Source organism: Megalobrama amblycephala, linkage group LG19 (assembly GCF_018812025.1).
Source record: "Megalobrama amblycephala isolate DHTTF-2021 linkage group LG19, ASM1881202v1, whole genome shotgun sequence".
Taxonomy (NCBI): Eukaryota; Metazoa; Chordata; class Actinopteri; order Cypriniformes; family Xenocyprididae; genus Megalobrama; species Megalobrama amblycephala.
Window position 1 is genome coordinate 25,916,929 of NC_063062.1, and position 16,284 is coordinate 25,933,212.

A 16,284-nucleotide genomic window follows, 5' to 3' on the forward strand; every position below is an offset into this window, starting at 1 on the left:
AATTTATGTCATTATGTCCTTTTTGAGCAATCTTCTTATACATATATTAGACCAATATGTCAAGTCTGCCTAGGAAAAGCAATTATTATAACAGCAAACTCAAAATTGGAGTAAAAATGAACAAACTAGGCTATAAATACTTCGTATTGTAGGCTTGGATTATTATATTATTATATAGCCTAGTGTTTATTTACAGATAGACAGTCAAAAAGATAAATTAATCAATATTTTATTTATAACAGGGCTTTATTTATAATAACACACCACAGATCCTCAAGAAACAGTAACAAAAACAGTGACAGAAATGTCAGAAATAGCGTATGGGTCTGTCACGTGATTAAGGAACGACTCAAAACCCGAATGACTCATGAAGAGAACTAATCAATTCTCTTTCCGGCTCAGACTGCATTGGTTTAGCATGGGACTGCCTGTCACGTCATTAAGGAATGACTTAAACCCGAAGACTTGTCAGACAAGAGGTGAGTGAGGTGAGCTTAATCAGCTTGTCATAAACTGAAGACCCAGGTAAAGAATGAATTAATCATTTCTGAATCTTATAGCATTGTAGTTTTGTATTGTTTGCAGTGTGATCAATGTTTGCATAAGTAGTAGATGTGTTGGGGAAGTAACACGTAACATTTTAATTACATTTTGCTAAAATAAACGAAATTACTCGAAAAAAGATTCGTTCATTTTGTTGAACGAGACTCAAAAGTCTGAGTCGGTAAAATGATCCGAACTTCCCATCACTACACTGCAAAATTTTTCGTTGTAAATTTACAATAAATAATTGGATAAATTTTGCATGACTTTCACAGTAAGGATTACAGCAATATACTGTGAAATATACTCACAGCAATTTACTGTAATTTTATATCTGTGATATTACAATGCATTGTTGTAAAAGCACAACTGTATACTGTAACTTTACAGCTTCAATGACAAAGCAATTACTGTGATGTTACAGTACATTACTGGGGAATTACAATCTTTTGCTGTACATTACAACAAGGCCCTGTACTTTTACAGTGTGTACTGTGAAAGTAATGTACAAGTTGACAATAATTTACTGTGAATTTACAATGTATACTATGGAAGTCATGCTAAAATTGTCCAATAACACTGTAAAAGTAATGCAAATGAAGCTTCCATTTACTGTGAATTTACAACCATTGTACAATTAACCCCCTCCCCCCAACAAACAACTCTGAGGTAAAGTCAACGTTAGCCCAATGGCATATTTATTAACAAATAAATGTTTTTCAATGTACAGCAGATGCCAAGAACTTCAAGAGTTCAAGAAATTCAACTTTCTAGTCATAAAAGGGAGAGAGTGATGAAGAAATGTCGTAAAGGGGTCAGGCGCTCCTCTCAGTCTCAAACATTATAATGAGTCCACACGCAACAGCATTGTGTAAAAATCTTGTAGGGCAAAGTTGTCTTGAAAAATTACAAAAAGAACAAGGCTACTCAAAACTGAGCCTGACAACTACCGCTGCAAAAAAAAACTATGATGCCCACTCAAAGTCAATAAGTTTCCTCAAAAGGGTGCTCACATGAGGGTTCATTGTTGTCCGCTTCTTGGTCTTTGAGCCTCTTTCAGGATTGATGCCCAGGAAGCACCTGTTAATAAGCAAAGATAGTTTCAGTTTTAAATAGACTTACAGTATGTACTGCAGACAGCATTTATCAAGGTGTGTTTTTTTCTGTGCTTTTTCCCCCACATCAAACCCTAATAGATTTATAATCCAAACTTGTTAGATCTTACTCTCACCATAATTTTTTTTTGCCATTTTTAGCCAAGGTGCCTCAGGTTAGGTTTGCCTGAGGGCCAGTTGCGAGATCAGGATGGTCTCACCAGGCTAGCCTCAGGTACCTCGTTTGTCAGCATTTTCGACCTCAAGACAATCATTGAGTTGTAAGCCTGTACTATAATGTGAATTACAAGATTAAATGTGATCTTTATAAAATACCTTTGAATGAACTCCAGCGTCAAAGATCCAGCGGCAGGATACTCAAGGTTGAATACGTAATAGCTGCTGAAGAAAGCAGCTACTCCGTGTAAAAAGAAAGGGTGTGGGCCCATCACGACATGTCCCTCGATGGATATAAGCCATCCAGAGGGCTTCATCATGTCACCTGAAATGAACAGATACAACATTATGTGTTATGAGCACTTTGCGATCTGCTTAAGATACAAAGGGCTATACAAATGTAATTCTTATTATAATTATTATTATTTATTGTGGTCATGTAGATTTCTAGAATGAAAACAAAATAATGAGTTAGAAATGTTGATACTAGATCAAAGTAACATTACCTTGAATGATCAAGCAGGGGGTGCCGGGGAATTCTGCAGTATTGACGTCCACAACAGTGGCACATGGCTGTAACATAGTTAACACACAATAGCATGGATTTAGGATAAAGGATAAATATTGTTCATTGGTCAGAGGTAGTAAATCATGCAAGGTAAATGTTGATAATGTAATCACTCATTTTGCATTTTAAATATTTGAATTAAAAAATCTTACATCAACTTCAAGCATCAAACTCTCTTTTGGCTCTTTGAAGTACAACATTAGGAGCAGCAGGTTGCATCATTACAACAAGGCCCTGTACCAAAGAAAAGACAAAAAACACCCGTTAGATTCAATAAATCTGTCTGCATCGCATTAATGAATTTCTTATACATCATATCTGCACTAGAGAATTCTGTCGTGAGCGCGCAATCTGTTCTCACCGGGTTTCTTCACCGCTGACTAATCAACCGCCTTCGATTGGACATTGCGTTCCTAAGCTCAGCGAAAACGCGTGTGATTGGTTCTGCTCAACGCTTGCCTTTGACATAAACGATCTAAATCGATTTAATGCAGCAATCGACACTTTTCATCGTAATATCTATGCATCCATATGCATGCATTTAAAATACAAACTTGTACATCATCTCATTTGCTACCATAGTGGATGCTGCAACGTTAGCTTAAAATGAGCGCCAAAATTAACACACTTCTCAGCATGCAGTGGGTAATGCTAAATGCAAAATAGACAAAAAAACACGTGTGATTGGTCAAAGCTGTCTTTAAATGACATGAACCTAAAATCTAAATCTAAATCGATTTAATGGAGCAATCGACACTTTTCATCGTAATATCTATGCATCCATTATGCATGAATGTAAAATACAAACTTACATCATCTCATAAGGTAGGCTACCATGATAGTGGATGCTGCAAGGTTAGCTTAAAATGAGCGCCAAAATTAATACACTCCTTATGCACGCAGTAAGTAATGCTAAATGCAAATGGCAAACGTAATATCAATCAAACACACACAATATCATATTACGTTTTCACACAAAGATAGAAGTAAGGCTAACATTAGCTGTAAACATTAACTTACAGTATCAAACACATTATGATTTTTACAGAGATAAAGGTACATTCAATGTCAACAAAAACGACATAAACTATACCTCACATTATAATACGAATAATATTGCCTACACGTATTTAAAATAAAGAGCTACATTTCACATTACAAGTCTTTATAATACAGCATTTGAACACAGCCATCTTACTCACCTCAAGACAATAGTGTGGACGATCCCGTGGCAACGGCTCCGGGTCATCAATTTCGCAGCCAATCAGCAGCGAGCTTTGATTGTACAACCAATAGAATCACACCTTCGCTATACATTATTTACACATAATTTTGTGACGAGGCAAATCCGCATTTAAAATAATAAATAATAATAATAATGTTGTACAAATCATAACAATAATGTTGATTTAAGCTTTGATTTAATAAAATAAATGTGAGCGCTTCAGTTTCAAAGCCTGAGCCTGGCGCTGTTGTGCGTTCTTCAGACTGCTTCAGAGCAGATCGCAATCCGATAAAAGCACACATTTATGCGACTGCTTATTAACTAATGTTGATCAATTATGACAATGTTTACTTTACAGTGTTTATATGGTAATATGTTGTATAGGTTGTAAGAATGCATATTTTATCTCCCTAATTTGGATTTGAATGAGCGGCCTGAAACAATAAAGCATTAGACATTTCAAAATAAGTGTCCCGGTGTATTTCGGGCTTGTTTATGAGTAAAAGTCACGCAATGTGTCCAGTTTCCACCCTGGTTACACAAACTTCATTTAATCTATAATTTATATAATTTAATTCATAATTAATTTAAAGTAAAGTATTCTAGCTTCTGTCTGGGATGCCCCACAGGAAGGAAAGACTAAGGACATTATTGACATTATTGACACATATTATTAAATAAGATTTTTACTAGTGTTAATGTTATTATATTTAACAAAATCTAAAATCATGAAAAAAACATTTTTCATTACTTGAAATAAATGTTAACTGAATAAAACGTACATATTTCTTATATTTATTTTTAATTGAAAATAACAAGTTATTACGTTTAATTAATTAACCTGATATACTAAATTGAAAAACAACAAAAAAATTATAAAAATGGCAATAACAACAAAATTACTAAAACTTTTAAAATTAAAATAAAAGCAGATTGAATTCAAAATATTAATGAAACTATAATAACACCACCTACTAGTATGGCAAGATCTGTTTATTATAGTGTGTGTGTGTATGTACACACACATATATATATATATATATATATATATATATATATATATATATATATATATATATATATATATATATATATATATATATATATGGTCCTAACATACCATACATAAATGGAAAGCTTATTAATTCAGCTTTTAGATGATGTATACATCTCAATTTAACAAAATTAAACCTTAAGACTGTTTTTTTGATCCAGGGTCACATATTAGAAGCTGTGTTATATCAATGCCTAATAAACTATTTTATACAACAATAACAATACAGTTGAAAAGGAAGCCCCTCCTACTATATATATATTATTTTTTAAAGAACTAAAAGTTTTTGTGTGTGTGTGAATATTATAATAAATGCTGCTGTAACTGGTTACATGCATGGCATTCCTAAAACACTTAAATCCAAAGTTATCCATTTTGATCCATTTGAGTCTATGGAGTGGTTGCTAGGGTCCTGTAACTCGATTTGACAGCTCATTCATGGGTATAGGACAAACGCTGCGGGACGAGTAGCGTGCCGAAGTTTTGTGTGGAAGAATAATAATAATAAGTATTTAGAATAACAATAATGGATGCTTTGCCTTTGGCAAGCACCATTAATTAAAATAACATGGGTGTAAGTGCTGCAAACATGCATGCTGCTCACCTTCTCCATTCAGCCCGGAATAGAAGAGGGACACGATGGCGCCTTCAGTTCAAAACAGTTCGGTTATGTCATGTGACTTCCCAGGGCATATTTCAATACAATATTTCACTGTAATAATACTGTTTAATGCTGTAAAATCCTTATTTTTTTCACTGTGTTGCTGTGATATTACAGACCTTGTTGTGATATAACAGCAGGTTTTAGATTGCAAGATTTTACTGTAAAATAAGAGTTAAATGCTGTAAAATCCAAGGATACTGTAGTTTTTACAGGTATTCATTGGGATATTACAGGGAAATTTAATTACAACAAGTTACTGTAAAATAATACTGTTAATTATTGTGAAATGCTGGTAATTTCTAACAGTGTACTGATCAATGCTACAAACCAATACAAACTGGAGTTTTCGTGTTGCTCTGCAAGGTATGTCACCCGGATCGTTGATCTGATTGGTTGAAGGACTGTCCAATTGCGTGAATAATGCTCGTTGATCACGCCTCGTGTGCAGTAGAAAATACATATCAGACTTCCCAGACCAATGTTCAATTTTAAATTGAGCTTGGTCTGGTGATAGCCAGACAAGCTTTAAGTCTTACCGTTGGAGTAACAGCATAGACTATATTGTAGTTGTTCCAAAGAATCAAATACACAAATATTCATTTGAACAGTCCTGGTATTTGTTGAATAAAGAACAAAACAGAGCTAAATCGAGAAAAAAATGAGAGGATGATTGAATTACAGGAGCACAAGACAGAAACAGATGAAAACTTGCATAAAAAAAAAAATTGTAGTTTTTTTTTCTTGCCATGTAGAGTATTTAGATGATATTTACTAGTGCTGTCATTAGATTAATTTTTTTAATTGCGCACTTATCGTGAAATTTGAGCATACACCATTTATCTTGTTTAACACGTCCATTTTGCCATCATTGCCTATATCCAGCAAACCATCAGATTGAAGTGTGATTTTCACAAAACTCTATTTTTCAAGGTAAATTTAGATGCCTTTCCAAAAAAGGACACCAAATAACCAAATTATATGATTTAATATAGCTCATACATTTATGTACACCAAACCATAAAAAAATCAACAATGCTTTACAAGTTTTTCAACTATCTAATAATATTTTTCAAATACAGAAATTGAAGTAATCAAATATAAAATAACTGCATAAAAACTAATACGAATAATCAGTGGCTTAACTTTGTTTTAAAAAGTGGGTGGGACAGGAATGTGTATGTGTGGGGGGTGTATTGTAATTGTATTATTACAACAATAATAATAATAATAATAATATCATATTAAAATTAAAATGTTAGTTTCTTCCTTACATCAGCTATAATACAATATGTTGTTAGTCTCGAGAGTATGTACATTGATTAATAAATACGAGGATCTGCCTTTGATATTGTCCTGATGGACTAGTGGCAGCATTTTCATTTAGCGTGCAAGAGGTTCTGGGTTCTAATCCATCCATTTATAATTTATTTATTATTTTTTCTCATTAAAACCAAAGATGTTCATCAGTGATTGTATATCAAGAGCAGGGACACGTTTATGCGTATTTTGTTTTGTGATTTCAATGTAATGAATAGTCTCTGCAACAGGTAAGCGATAGACTGAAGCGCTCGTCCGCGTGGATCGCAGTGTGCACGAGCGCCGAGAGAACACTGTCGCGCCTCTGATAACAGCGACAACGAGCACTCAACATGATTTCAAAAACAACACATCCCAGCGCCAGATCGCCTATTATTAACACAAATTGATAATCAACTAGAGGTGTTTCTTTTGTATTAGATATCCGTGCTGTGCCAATATCGACCCTTTCAAAAAGTGGTGGGGACATGTCCCACCCGCAAATTACGCCTATGCGAATAATTAAATAAAGATGAAACATTAAGATACAAAAGCTATTCAGTCAAGAGTGATTTATTCGTCTTCTGATTAACTTTAAACACACAAAGCAGGAATATTAGACTGCTGTACCTTTAAGACATAATAGATCCAGAACACTGATACTGACACACATGCGCTGTCTGTCTCGTTTCTCTCTTTAAGACATAACCTGTTTGTTAGGATACTCGCTAAGATGTTGACACAATTTTTGTGTGAATTTGTCCATTTAGGTGCAAGACTTGAAAGAGAATTTGTATGAGAGTATTTGCGCGCTGTGACGCGGCTCTCCATGAACGCGCTTCGGATGATCGCACACACAAAGCTCTCTTTCGCATCTTACGGATGAATGTTTAAATTGGCGAGGTTTAAATGAGTTTAGTTTAAACAAAGATAGCAACGTGAGATGTTCAGGTCTCACCTGCCGATGCATCATCATTGAGATGAACCGCGGTGCAAGCGCGTGCCGAACGGGAGGGCTCGCGCTCTTCAGTTACAATGACAGAAAATGACAGAGTTCGTGATTTAAAGCGAAACAGACACTGGAATGAATAATTCTATCTGCCATCTCTGATAGAATCATCATGGACTTTAAATGATAAGTTCACTTTCAAATTTAAATTTCCTGATAATTTACTCACCCCCATGTCATCCAAGATGTTCATGTCTTTCTTTCTTCAGTGGAAAAGAAATTAAGGTTTTTGATGAAAACATTCCAGGATTTTTCTCCATATAGTGGACTTCACTGGCCTCCAAACAGTTGAAGGTCAAAATTACAGTTTCAGTGCAGCTTCAAAGAGCCCTACATGATCCCAGACGAGGAATAAGAGTCTTGAGAAACCATCAAATAAAAAATAAAAAATGAGAATTTGTACGAGAGTATTTGCGCGCTGTGACGCGGCTCTCCATGAACGCGCTTCAGATGATCGCACACACAAAGCTCTCTTTCGCATCTTACGGATGAATGTTTTGCTAAATTGAAATAGGAGAAAAAGTAGTAGGTACTAAGTCCACACATTGCAGTTAAACCCGCTTCAGTGCATCCCAATGGCTCTTTTAAGAGCCACCAAACCTGCTCTGAATGAGACCATTTCCAGCATCAGTAATTATTACATAAGTTTTGGTGTTTGTGTCAAACCAAAGTGTCAGAGGTCAATATATGCAGGTTATAAAGCGTTTGAGACCCCCCCCCCCCCTTTATTTAACCTGTTATCACTTCATGAATGTAAATTAACTGTATAATATAGAGTCATATTTTTGAGTGAGTACATGCAGAGTGATAGTGCCTGATTTTATGCCTGAAATTATTTCATATCTACATTTTTAGTTTAGTAAACATAATGGATAGTATATGGTGCACATTATTTTGAGAATATTTTCTAAATGTAATCAGGGACAATAATATTTAAGATGTACGCAGGCAGTGAAGTTGTGAATGTATCGAACGTAATCCTGCATTATATCACTGAAGTTTACCATTAAAATAATTCTGTCTGGCTTTCAATTGTTTACGATTTCTACATTTCTTTTACTAAAGAGGTAAAAACACTTAAAACATACATGTTCAAACACACACAAGCATAAACAAGATATAACATAGATGTGCCACAATATAATCATTTCACTTTAACATCCCTCTTTGTTTACTTTGTTGAGCTTGTAGAACAGCATTTTCAGTGTAAACTAGTAAAACTGTAAATTATATGATCTTTGGGAAATAAATATTATAAAATCTTAAACAAACGGCTAGAGTTGGGATTAAATCACGTGCTCTAGATATATTTGAGGGGAGGGGCGTGTTGCGCCATGTGACATGACGCTGGTTTCTGTCAGGTCCTGTAAGCAAGTGTAAAAGTCCTCCTTGTAAGGTTGTATTATCTTTTATTTGTCATCATCGTCTGATAGATCATGTCTGGAAGAGGCAAAGGCGGGAAAGGGCTCGGGAAAGGAGGCGCGAAGCGTCACCGTAAAGTTCTGCGCGATAACATCCAGGGAATCACCAAACCCGCCATTCGTCGTCTGGCTCGCCGCGGCGGCGTCAAGCGCATCTCCGGGCTGATCTACGAGGAGACCCGCGGTGTGTTGAAGGTGTTTCTGGAGAACGTTATCCGCGATGCCGTCACCTACACCGAGCACGCCAAGAGAAAGACCGTCACCGCCATGGATGTTGTGTACGCGCTGAAGCGACAGGGACGAACCTTGTACGGCTTCGGAGGATAAACACCTGAAACCAGGAGAAACTACACAAACCCAACGGCTCTTTTAAGAGCCACACACTCTTACACACAAAGAGCTGATCAGATCATATTGATTCATGTGTTATTCAGACATGAACCATAAACACTTCTGAATAAACCATGAAAGTCATACAAAATGAAAATGGAGATTTTATAATATAGTTACTTTAATATTATGAGTGTAATTGCATCTAAAACTGAGTTTAATTACTCTTTGGAGATGAAACTTTATAACCAGAACATTTTTGTTTGTTTCAGAAACACATTTCTCTGAGATTAAGATCTAGTTTCACAGACAGCGTTTAGACTGAGATCTTAAATTAGGATTTAATTATCTTATATAAATGTGTCTTAGAAAGAAACATTGCTGTTGAGACAAAACAGTGACACTGACATATTTTAAGACAGGACAGCACAAGTTTCTTTAGTTAAAGTTTAAACATGTATTTTAGTCTCAGACTAGCTTTAATCCTCATCTGTGAAACTGCGGGTAATTGTCTAATTTGTGTCACATGACACGATTTATTCCTGTAGACTTTGAATTAAAGTGTCTTACAAAATATAGACAAATCTAAATATGACCAGCAAATGGGCTTTTGTTTAAGAGACTTTTTTAATCATTCTTCCCTCCAAAATTCTCTCAATCTATATGGAGTTTCAAACACAATCCTGCAGAATATTTGTCTTTTCACAATCCGATTAAAACGAAAATAAAGAGCGGGAAATGAAACAAAGGAAACTGGGGGGAGGGGTGTCGCTCAAACTGTTGGCGGTGGGCGGGGCTATCATTTAACAGCCTGTGATTGGCTCTCATTCAGCGCGTGATGCTTTGATTTGTCCAGTGAAACACGAGTTTATGGGTGTGGCCTATGAAAACAGGCAATCAGGTGATCCCGTCTCTCTGTGTAAATTAGCATATGGTAGAGAATAAAAGCCTCTGTGTCGCTCGTGAGTCACATTGATTCGTCAGTTCTGCGATCATTCAGCATCATGCCTGAACCAGCCAAGTCCGCGCCTAAGAAGGGCTCCAAGAAGGCCGTCACGAAGACCGCCGGTAAGGGAGGAAAGAAGCGCAGAAAGTCCAGGAAGGAGAGCTACGCCATCTACGTGTACAAAGTGCTGAAGCAGGTTCATCCTGACACCGGCATCTCCTCCAAGGCGATGGGCATCATGAACTCTTTCGTCAACGACATCTTCGAGCGCATCGCCGGTGAGGCGTCTCGTCTCGCTCACTACAACAAGCGCTCCACCATCACGTCGAGAGAGATCCAGACCGCCGTGCGTCTGCTGCTGCCCGGTGAGCTGGCCAAACACGCCGTGTCTGAGGGCACCAAGGCCGTCACCAAGTACACCAGCTCCAAGTAGTCCCCGAGACTCCCACACACCCAAAGGCTCTTTTAAGAGCCACCCATATACTCACACAAAAGAGACTTGAATTTTTGTAGAAGTTAATTTAAACTTAAATCGCTGTAGTTAGTTTACTATAAACTAATGGCTTAAGCTTGTGTTCATGTTTGTTTTTAAAGTGTAACTAAGTGCCTTGAATCAATTTAATTAGTTTCAAGATATTAACAAATGCTAAACAGAACTTTCAGCTCTAAAAAAAAAAAAAAAAATTCTATATTGGTTAACTTGCACTGCATATATTAGGGACTTTAAGCAACAGCTGCTGATGGAACGGCAACGGTTAAGTGCTGTAGCTAAAGAACGCAAAAATCACTAAGCAACAGTAAAGAGGACGGCGTAGGGGATAATTTAATCATTTGACAAAATACAAAAAAAGAGTGATTTTAAAAAGCAAGAGAATGGTTGCTTTGTGTATTTATTTATATACAGAGACAATTACAATGTCACATACCATAAAATATATTAACTTTCTTAATATTCTTAATATTTCTTAATATAGCGACTACGGCAAATCAGCTGTTCTTGCGTAGTAGACGGTTACAGTAGAACGTCGCGAAGTAGCAGTTAAAGTTGCGCATGCGCACTAGAACGCCAGAATGCCGTTGCCGTTCCACCAGAGGCTGTTGCTTAAAGTCCCTATTATCTAACTTTACAACTGCCTAAAATCTTATCATTGGAGCAACAGCATAGGCTATATTGTAGCTGTTCCAAAGAATCAAATGCACAAATATTTATTTGAACAGTCTTGGTATTTGTTGAATAAGAGCTAAAGCAAGACAAAGACAAGAGAATGATTGAATTACAGGAGCACAAGACAGAAACCGATAAACTTGCATAGGAAAATTTGTAATTTTTTTTCTTGCCATGTAGAGTATTTAGTTGATATTTACTAGTGCTGTCATTAGATTCATTTTTTTAATCGCACTTTATCGTGAAATTAAGCATACACTATCTTGTTTAACACGTCAATTTTGCCATCATTGCCTTTATCCAGCAAAGTAAACCATCAGATTGGAGTGTGATTTTCTCAAAACTATTTTTCAAGGTAAATTTAGATTTTTTATTTTTTAAATTCTTTCCAAAAAAGGACACCAAATAACCAAATTATATGATTTAATATAACTCATACATTTATGTACACCAAAGCAACCATAAAAAAAAATAATAATAATAATTAAACAAAAATAAACAATGCTTTACAGGTTTTTCAACTATCTAATAATAGTTTTCAAATACAGAAATTGAACAAAATAATCAAATCTAAAATAACTGCATAAAAACTAATATGAATAATCAGTGGATTAACTTTGTTTTTTAAAAAGTGGGTGGGACAGGATTGTATTACTACAATAATAATAATATATTAAAATTAATATGATAGTTTCTTCCTTACATCTGCTATAATATGTTAGTCTCGAGGGTATTAGTTAATAAATACGAGGATCCACCTTTGATAATAGATTGTCCTGATGGACTAGTGGCAGCATTTTCGTTTAGCGTGCAAGAGGTTCTGGGTTCTAATCCATCCATTTAAGATTGATTTATTATTTTTTCTCATTAAAACCAAAGATGTTCATCAGTGATTGTATATCAAGAGCAGGGACACGTATATGCGTATTTTGTTTTGTGATTTCAACGTAACGAATAGAGAGTCTCTGCAACAGTTAAGCAGCGTGCACGAGCGCCAAGAGAACACTGTTGAGCCTCTGATAACAGCGACAATGAGCACTCAACAAAATTTCAAAAACAACACATCCCAGCAACAGATCGCCTATTATCAACACAAATTGATAATCAATGAGAGGCGTTTCTTTTGTATTAGACATCCATGCCACAAGATGTTTCAAAACGTGATGGGGACATGTCCCACCCCTCCCGCCCGCAAATTACACCTATGCGAATAATAAATAAAGGTGAAACATTAAGATACAAAAGCTATTCAGTCAAGAGTGATTGCCTTTGCGGAGAAGCCTGTGAACACGACCGACGGGAACTGCAGTCCTGCCCTGCATCCATTTCTGCAGTCAGAATGGACTATTTGCTGAGAAATATAAACTTCTGATAATTATTAGCTATGAATATGACAGCTATTGTTATTTCTTCATGAATTTGCTGAGATAATTTCTTAAATATGTATTTTTTGCCACTTTTGCATATTTTTTGAAGTAAATATAATGAATTCATTGAATTAATGTGTGGAAATCATAATTATCAGATGCAATTACTTCTTAAATGACATGCTGGTGTACTAACATTACTAAAATTGTAAGAGATTGTTATTTATTTGTTTGTTGTTGTTTTTTTTACAATTACTAGATGGATGTCAACAGTTTCTATGGTACAAGAACACACACTCTTCAGGCCCTTGTCCCAGAAAACACCCGAGATTCTGATGCTGAGCTCAGTGATGATGACGACCCAATAGAGGATCTGGATTATCACCCTGTCTGAGAAGAGAAATGTTCATATGTCTAAAAAAAAAAGAAAAATCCTGTTGCACTACCACACTTGATGGCGTTTCTTGAATCATAAAAGCCTAAAATGCCATTATATTACTATCTTTTGCTATTTTGTTTTTAGTTTTTGAATGTAGAAAAAATTTAATGTCTTTAGTTTTGTTACTTTTAGTTATTTGTGTTATTTATTTTTGTTTATCATTAAAAAAAAAAAAAAACGTAATTTCCTGTCATAAAATGAAAATCTGAAATATTTTATGGAATATTTCAATAAATAAACAAGATTCAATATATAAAACTATTTTATTTTGATTATGATTAAATAAATTTGAATTTTAGTTAATATTTTCTGATTTTCATAGTATGTGTATGAATTTATTTATTTTACCTTTAAGTGCCATCTCAACCATTTGGTAGAGGCTGATATTTAAAAAATTATGGGATGTATTGAGAAAAAAAATACAGTGAGTGTGGTAACTAGTGACATAATGAGATAAAAAATGCAAACAAAAAAATTTTCAAATGCCTTTTTCTTGGTTAGGGTTAGTTGTTTGTGTTATTTATTTTTGTTTATCGTTAAAAAAAAAACGTAATTTCCTGTCATAAAATGAAAATCTGAAATATTTTAATATTTTAATATTCATTAAACTTGTTTCTCAAAATGAACAAAGGCGGTGGAAAAATTGAATACCAGTATAAAAATGTTAAATATACATTCAAGTTAATAAAGTTAGTGTGTCTTTGAACAGTTAGAAAACATTTTGACACTGATCTCTGCCACCTTAGGGTGCCTAATATAACAAACAAGGAGCAACTTTATGAGATGTGTCAATATCCTATGGTCAATATACAAAATGAGAACGATGTCCTGCTTTTTTTATTTTTATTTATTTATGTAGGAAATACATGGTACACGGATCTGTATAGGCACAACTCCAAGCACTATGAAAAAAGACCAAAGAGTTATTAAATGTAAATCAATGGTGGTAAGCTTCACAACAATCAGGCCTGAGATCATTCAGGTAGGAAAAACTCTGCAAGAATTGTGTCTCGTCGTCCAGCGAGATGTTCACAGTGTCTTGTGTGACGTGAATCGGCTCCATGCAATCAACAGTCTGTATCATGGTAAAACTGTCACCCAGCTCAGTCCTGCTCACCCACTCTGCATCCTGGAAAATACTGAAAAGGACTTATTTACTAATGCATACGTGTAAAAATATATGTAAACTCGTTAAAATAGATGAACATACTGTCAAACCTAAATACACACGTTACATTAGAACCTATTAATGACAGTAAATTAACTAAAATTAAATGCAAATCCTACCCTTGTAACCTGTTTTGTTCTTCAAAATTTACTGATTTGTTTTTCTCTGTGTGTTTATATGTGTGTGTGAGAGACATTTAAGGTATCTTTTTTTCTAATCTCAAAATCATGTCCAATTTCTGCATATGCTTTCTGTGAAGGATGATTTGACACTTTATCTTTAATAGGACTCACCAGAGCAGTTTCCAGCTGGCTCCGTTTCTGGCTCAAAATGTGGCTTGCTCTCAGCATCTCGAGGAGCTCTGAGGAACAGAAGATGCTGCAGGAAGGAGTGAAGGTATGTTTCTCACCACCAAGCCCATCCTAATCATTTCCACTAACAACATAAAAAAAGAAAAAGTGAATACACACACACACACACACACACACACACACACAAATAATAGCACAAATAATAAATATTGCATGTCTATATATCACCTAGATGTTTTCAGTTATTAATGTTCGTTAAAAATGAAAAAAGGCACTCACCTTCTCCCTAAACAAACACTCCCGTGTGTTAGGCGCTGAAAGCTGGCCTCTGGCTCGGCCTGGACGCGACGCCTGGAAACACGATGTATCCGTCGTTTGCTTAGCTCTTTGTAAACGCCTCGTCTTGCTGAAAAGAACGGTACCTTGTTCATGGTTTTTGGTGCTGTTTTCGCGGAGATATTTGCCGAAAACCAGCGGGTCCGATTCAAAATGGCGGCCGCGTTCAGAACGCGAGAGTGTTGCTTCTCTGTGTATTATTTCTAATCCAACAGAAATATCACCTAGAACGCCCAGCATGGAGTTTTTCTTGGCGGTTGGCACACAACTTGCTTAGTAGAATTCATTTATTCCAAAAAAGAAATAAAACAATGACTCACCCCAAACTTCTGAATGATAGTGTTGATAAACCCTTTAGAGGGGGCTGGTGGGGGCAAGGGTCATTGCAGGTCAACTCTTGAAACAGTTAACAGTTACAAAATGAGATGTCCTAAAGTTTTTATTTTATTTATTTATTTATTCATTTTTTGTTTTCTTTTATTAGGAGGTATAGGGGGTGAAATGAAAATCAATACTTAAAAACGTTTACTATATATCTCGCTAGGGGATGCATTGTTATCCTGGTCTCAACAAATTTTACGTAGTTTATTTTAAAACTATTTTATTTTCTAACTGCCTATTCTTTTTTATTATTTATTTTATTTTAAAAGGGACAATGCACATTTTCTTTATTAGTCTTCAAAATAATTAATTAATATAATTTATTAGTCTTCAAATCTAGAAATTCTAATCTAATTAGATAAATTAGATTAGATGCTGTCCTTCAGGGAAGTTCGTCATGGAGTGGACTGGCCTTAGGTTTGCTCTCTTGGAGGAATGATTGATCCTCCGGCCCATGGTGTTTTCTGTTGGGTGACACTCACAAGGGAAAGTCTCAGCATCCACACAGAGGTCCCGACCAGCAGCGGGGAAAAAGAAAAGGACTCAACCAACTTCCGGCCCTCTGCTCCTGTGATTACCTTGCCATGGTAATCACAAAGCGGCTTTGGTGGCAACAACTCCTGTGGTCAAAAGAAGGTGCAATTAGTATTCACTCAAGGAGTACAAATATCTGCTTACAAGACAAAAATGGTATGTATTTTTATGTATTATGTCTACATACCTTGTCCTTTTGTGCCAAAGTCCTTGCGGGCCAGGCCTGTCCACTTTTGATTCTGGCTCGCAGTGATGA

At 35.6% G+C, this 16,284-nt stretch overlaps 2 protein-coding genes and 1 long non-coding RNA gene across 3 annotated transcripts; 2 read left to right on the forward strand and 1 right to left on the reverse strand.

Annotated features, from left to right (window-relative positions):
• Nucleotides 1-9,035: 9,035 nt before the first annotated feature.
• On the forward strand, nucleotides 9,036-9,984 carry LOC125253788 (histone H4). The gene has a single exon (XM_048167897.1). The coding sequence runs from the start codon at nucleotides 9,067-9,069 to the stop codon at nucleotides 9,376-9,378; it is 312 nt and encodes a 103-aa protein (XP_048023854.1). The 5' UTR covers nucleotides 9,036-9,066; the 3' UTR covers nucleotides 9,379-9,984.
• A 342-nt stretch (nucleotides 9,985-10,326) lies between these two features.
• LOC125253785 (histone H2B-like) lies at nucleotides 10,327-10,791 on the forward strand. Its single transcript, XM_048167893.1, has one exon. The coding sequence runs from the start codon at nucleotides 10,386-10,388 to the stop codon at nucleotides 10,758-10,760; it is 375 nt and encodes a 124-aa protein (XP_048023850.1). The 5' UTR covers nucleotides 10,327-10,385; the 3' UTR covers nucleotides 10,761-10,791.
• Nucleotides 10,792-13,887: 3,096 nt separating this feature from the next.
• Nucleotides 13,888-16,110, reverse strand: LOC125253790. The gene is made up of 3 exons (XR_007181542.1): nucleotides 15,057-16,110; nucleotides 14,760-14,901; nucleotides 13,888-14,437 (listed from the first exon to the last, which is right to left on the reverse strand). It is a non-coding gene; the product is annotated as an uncharacterized LOC125253790 (long non-coding RNA).
• Nucleotides 16,111-16,284: the final 174 nt, after the last annotated feature.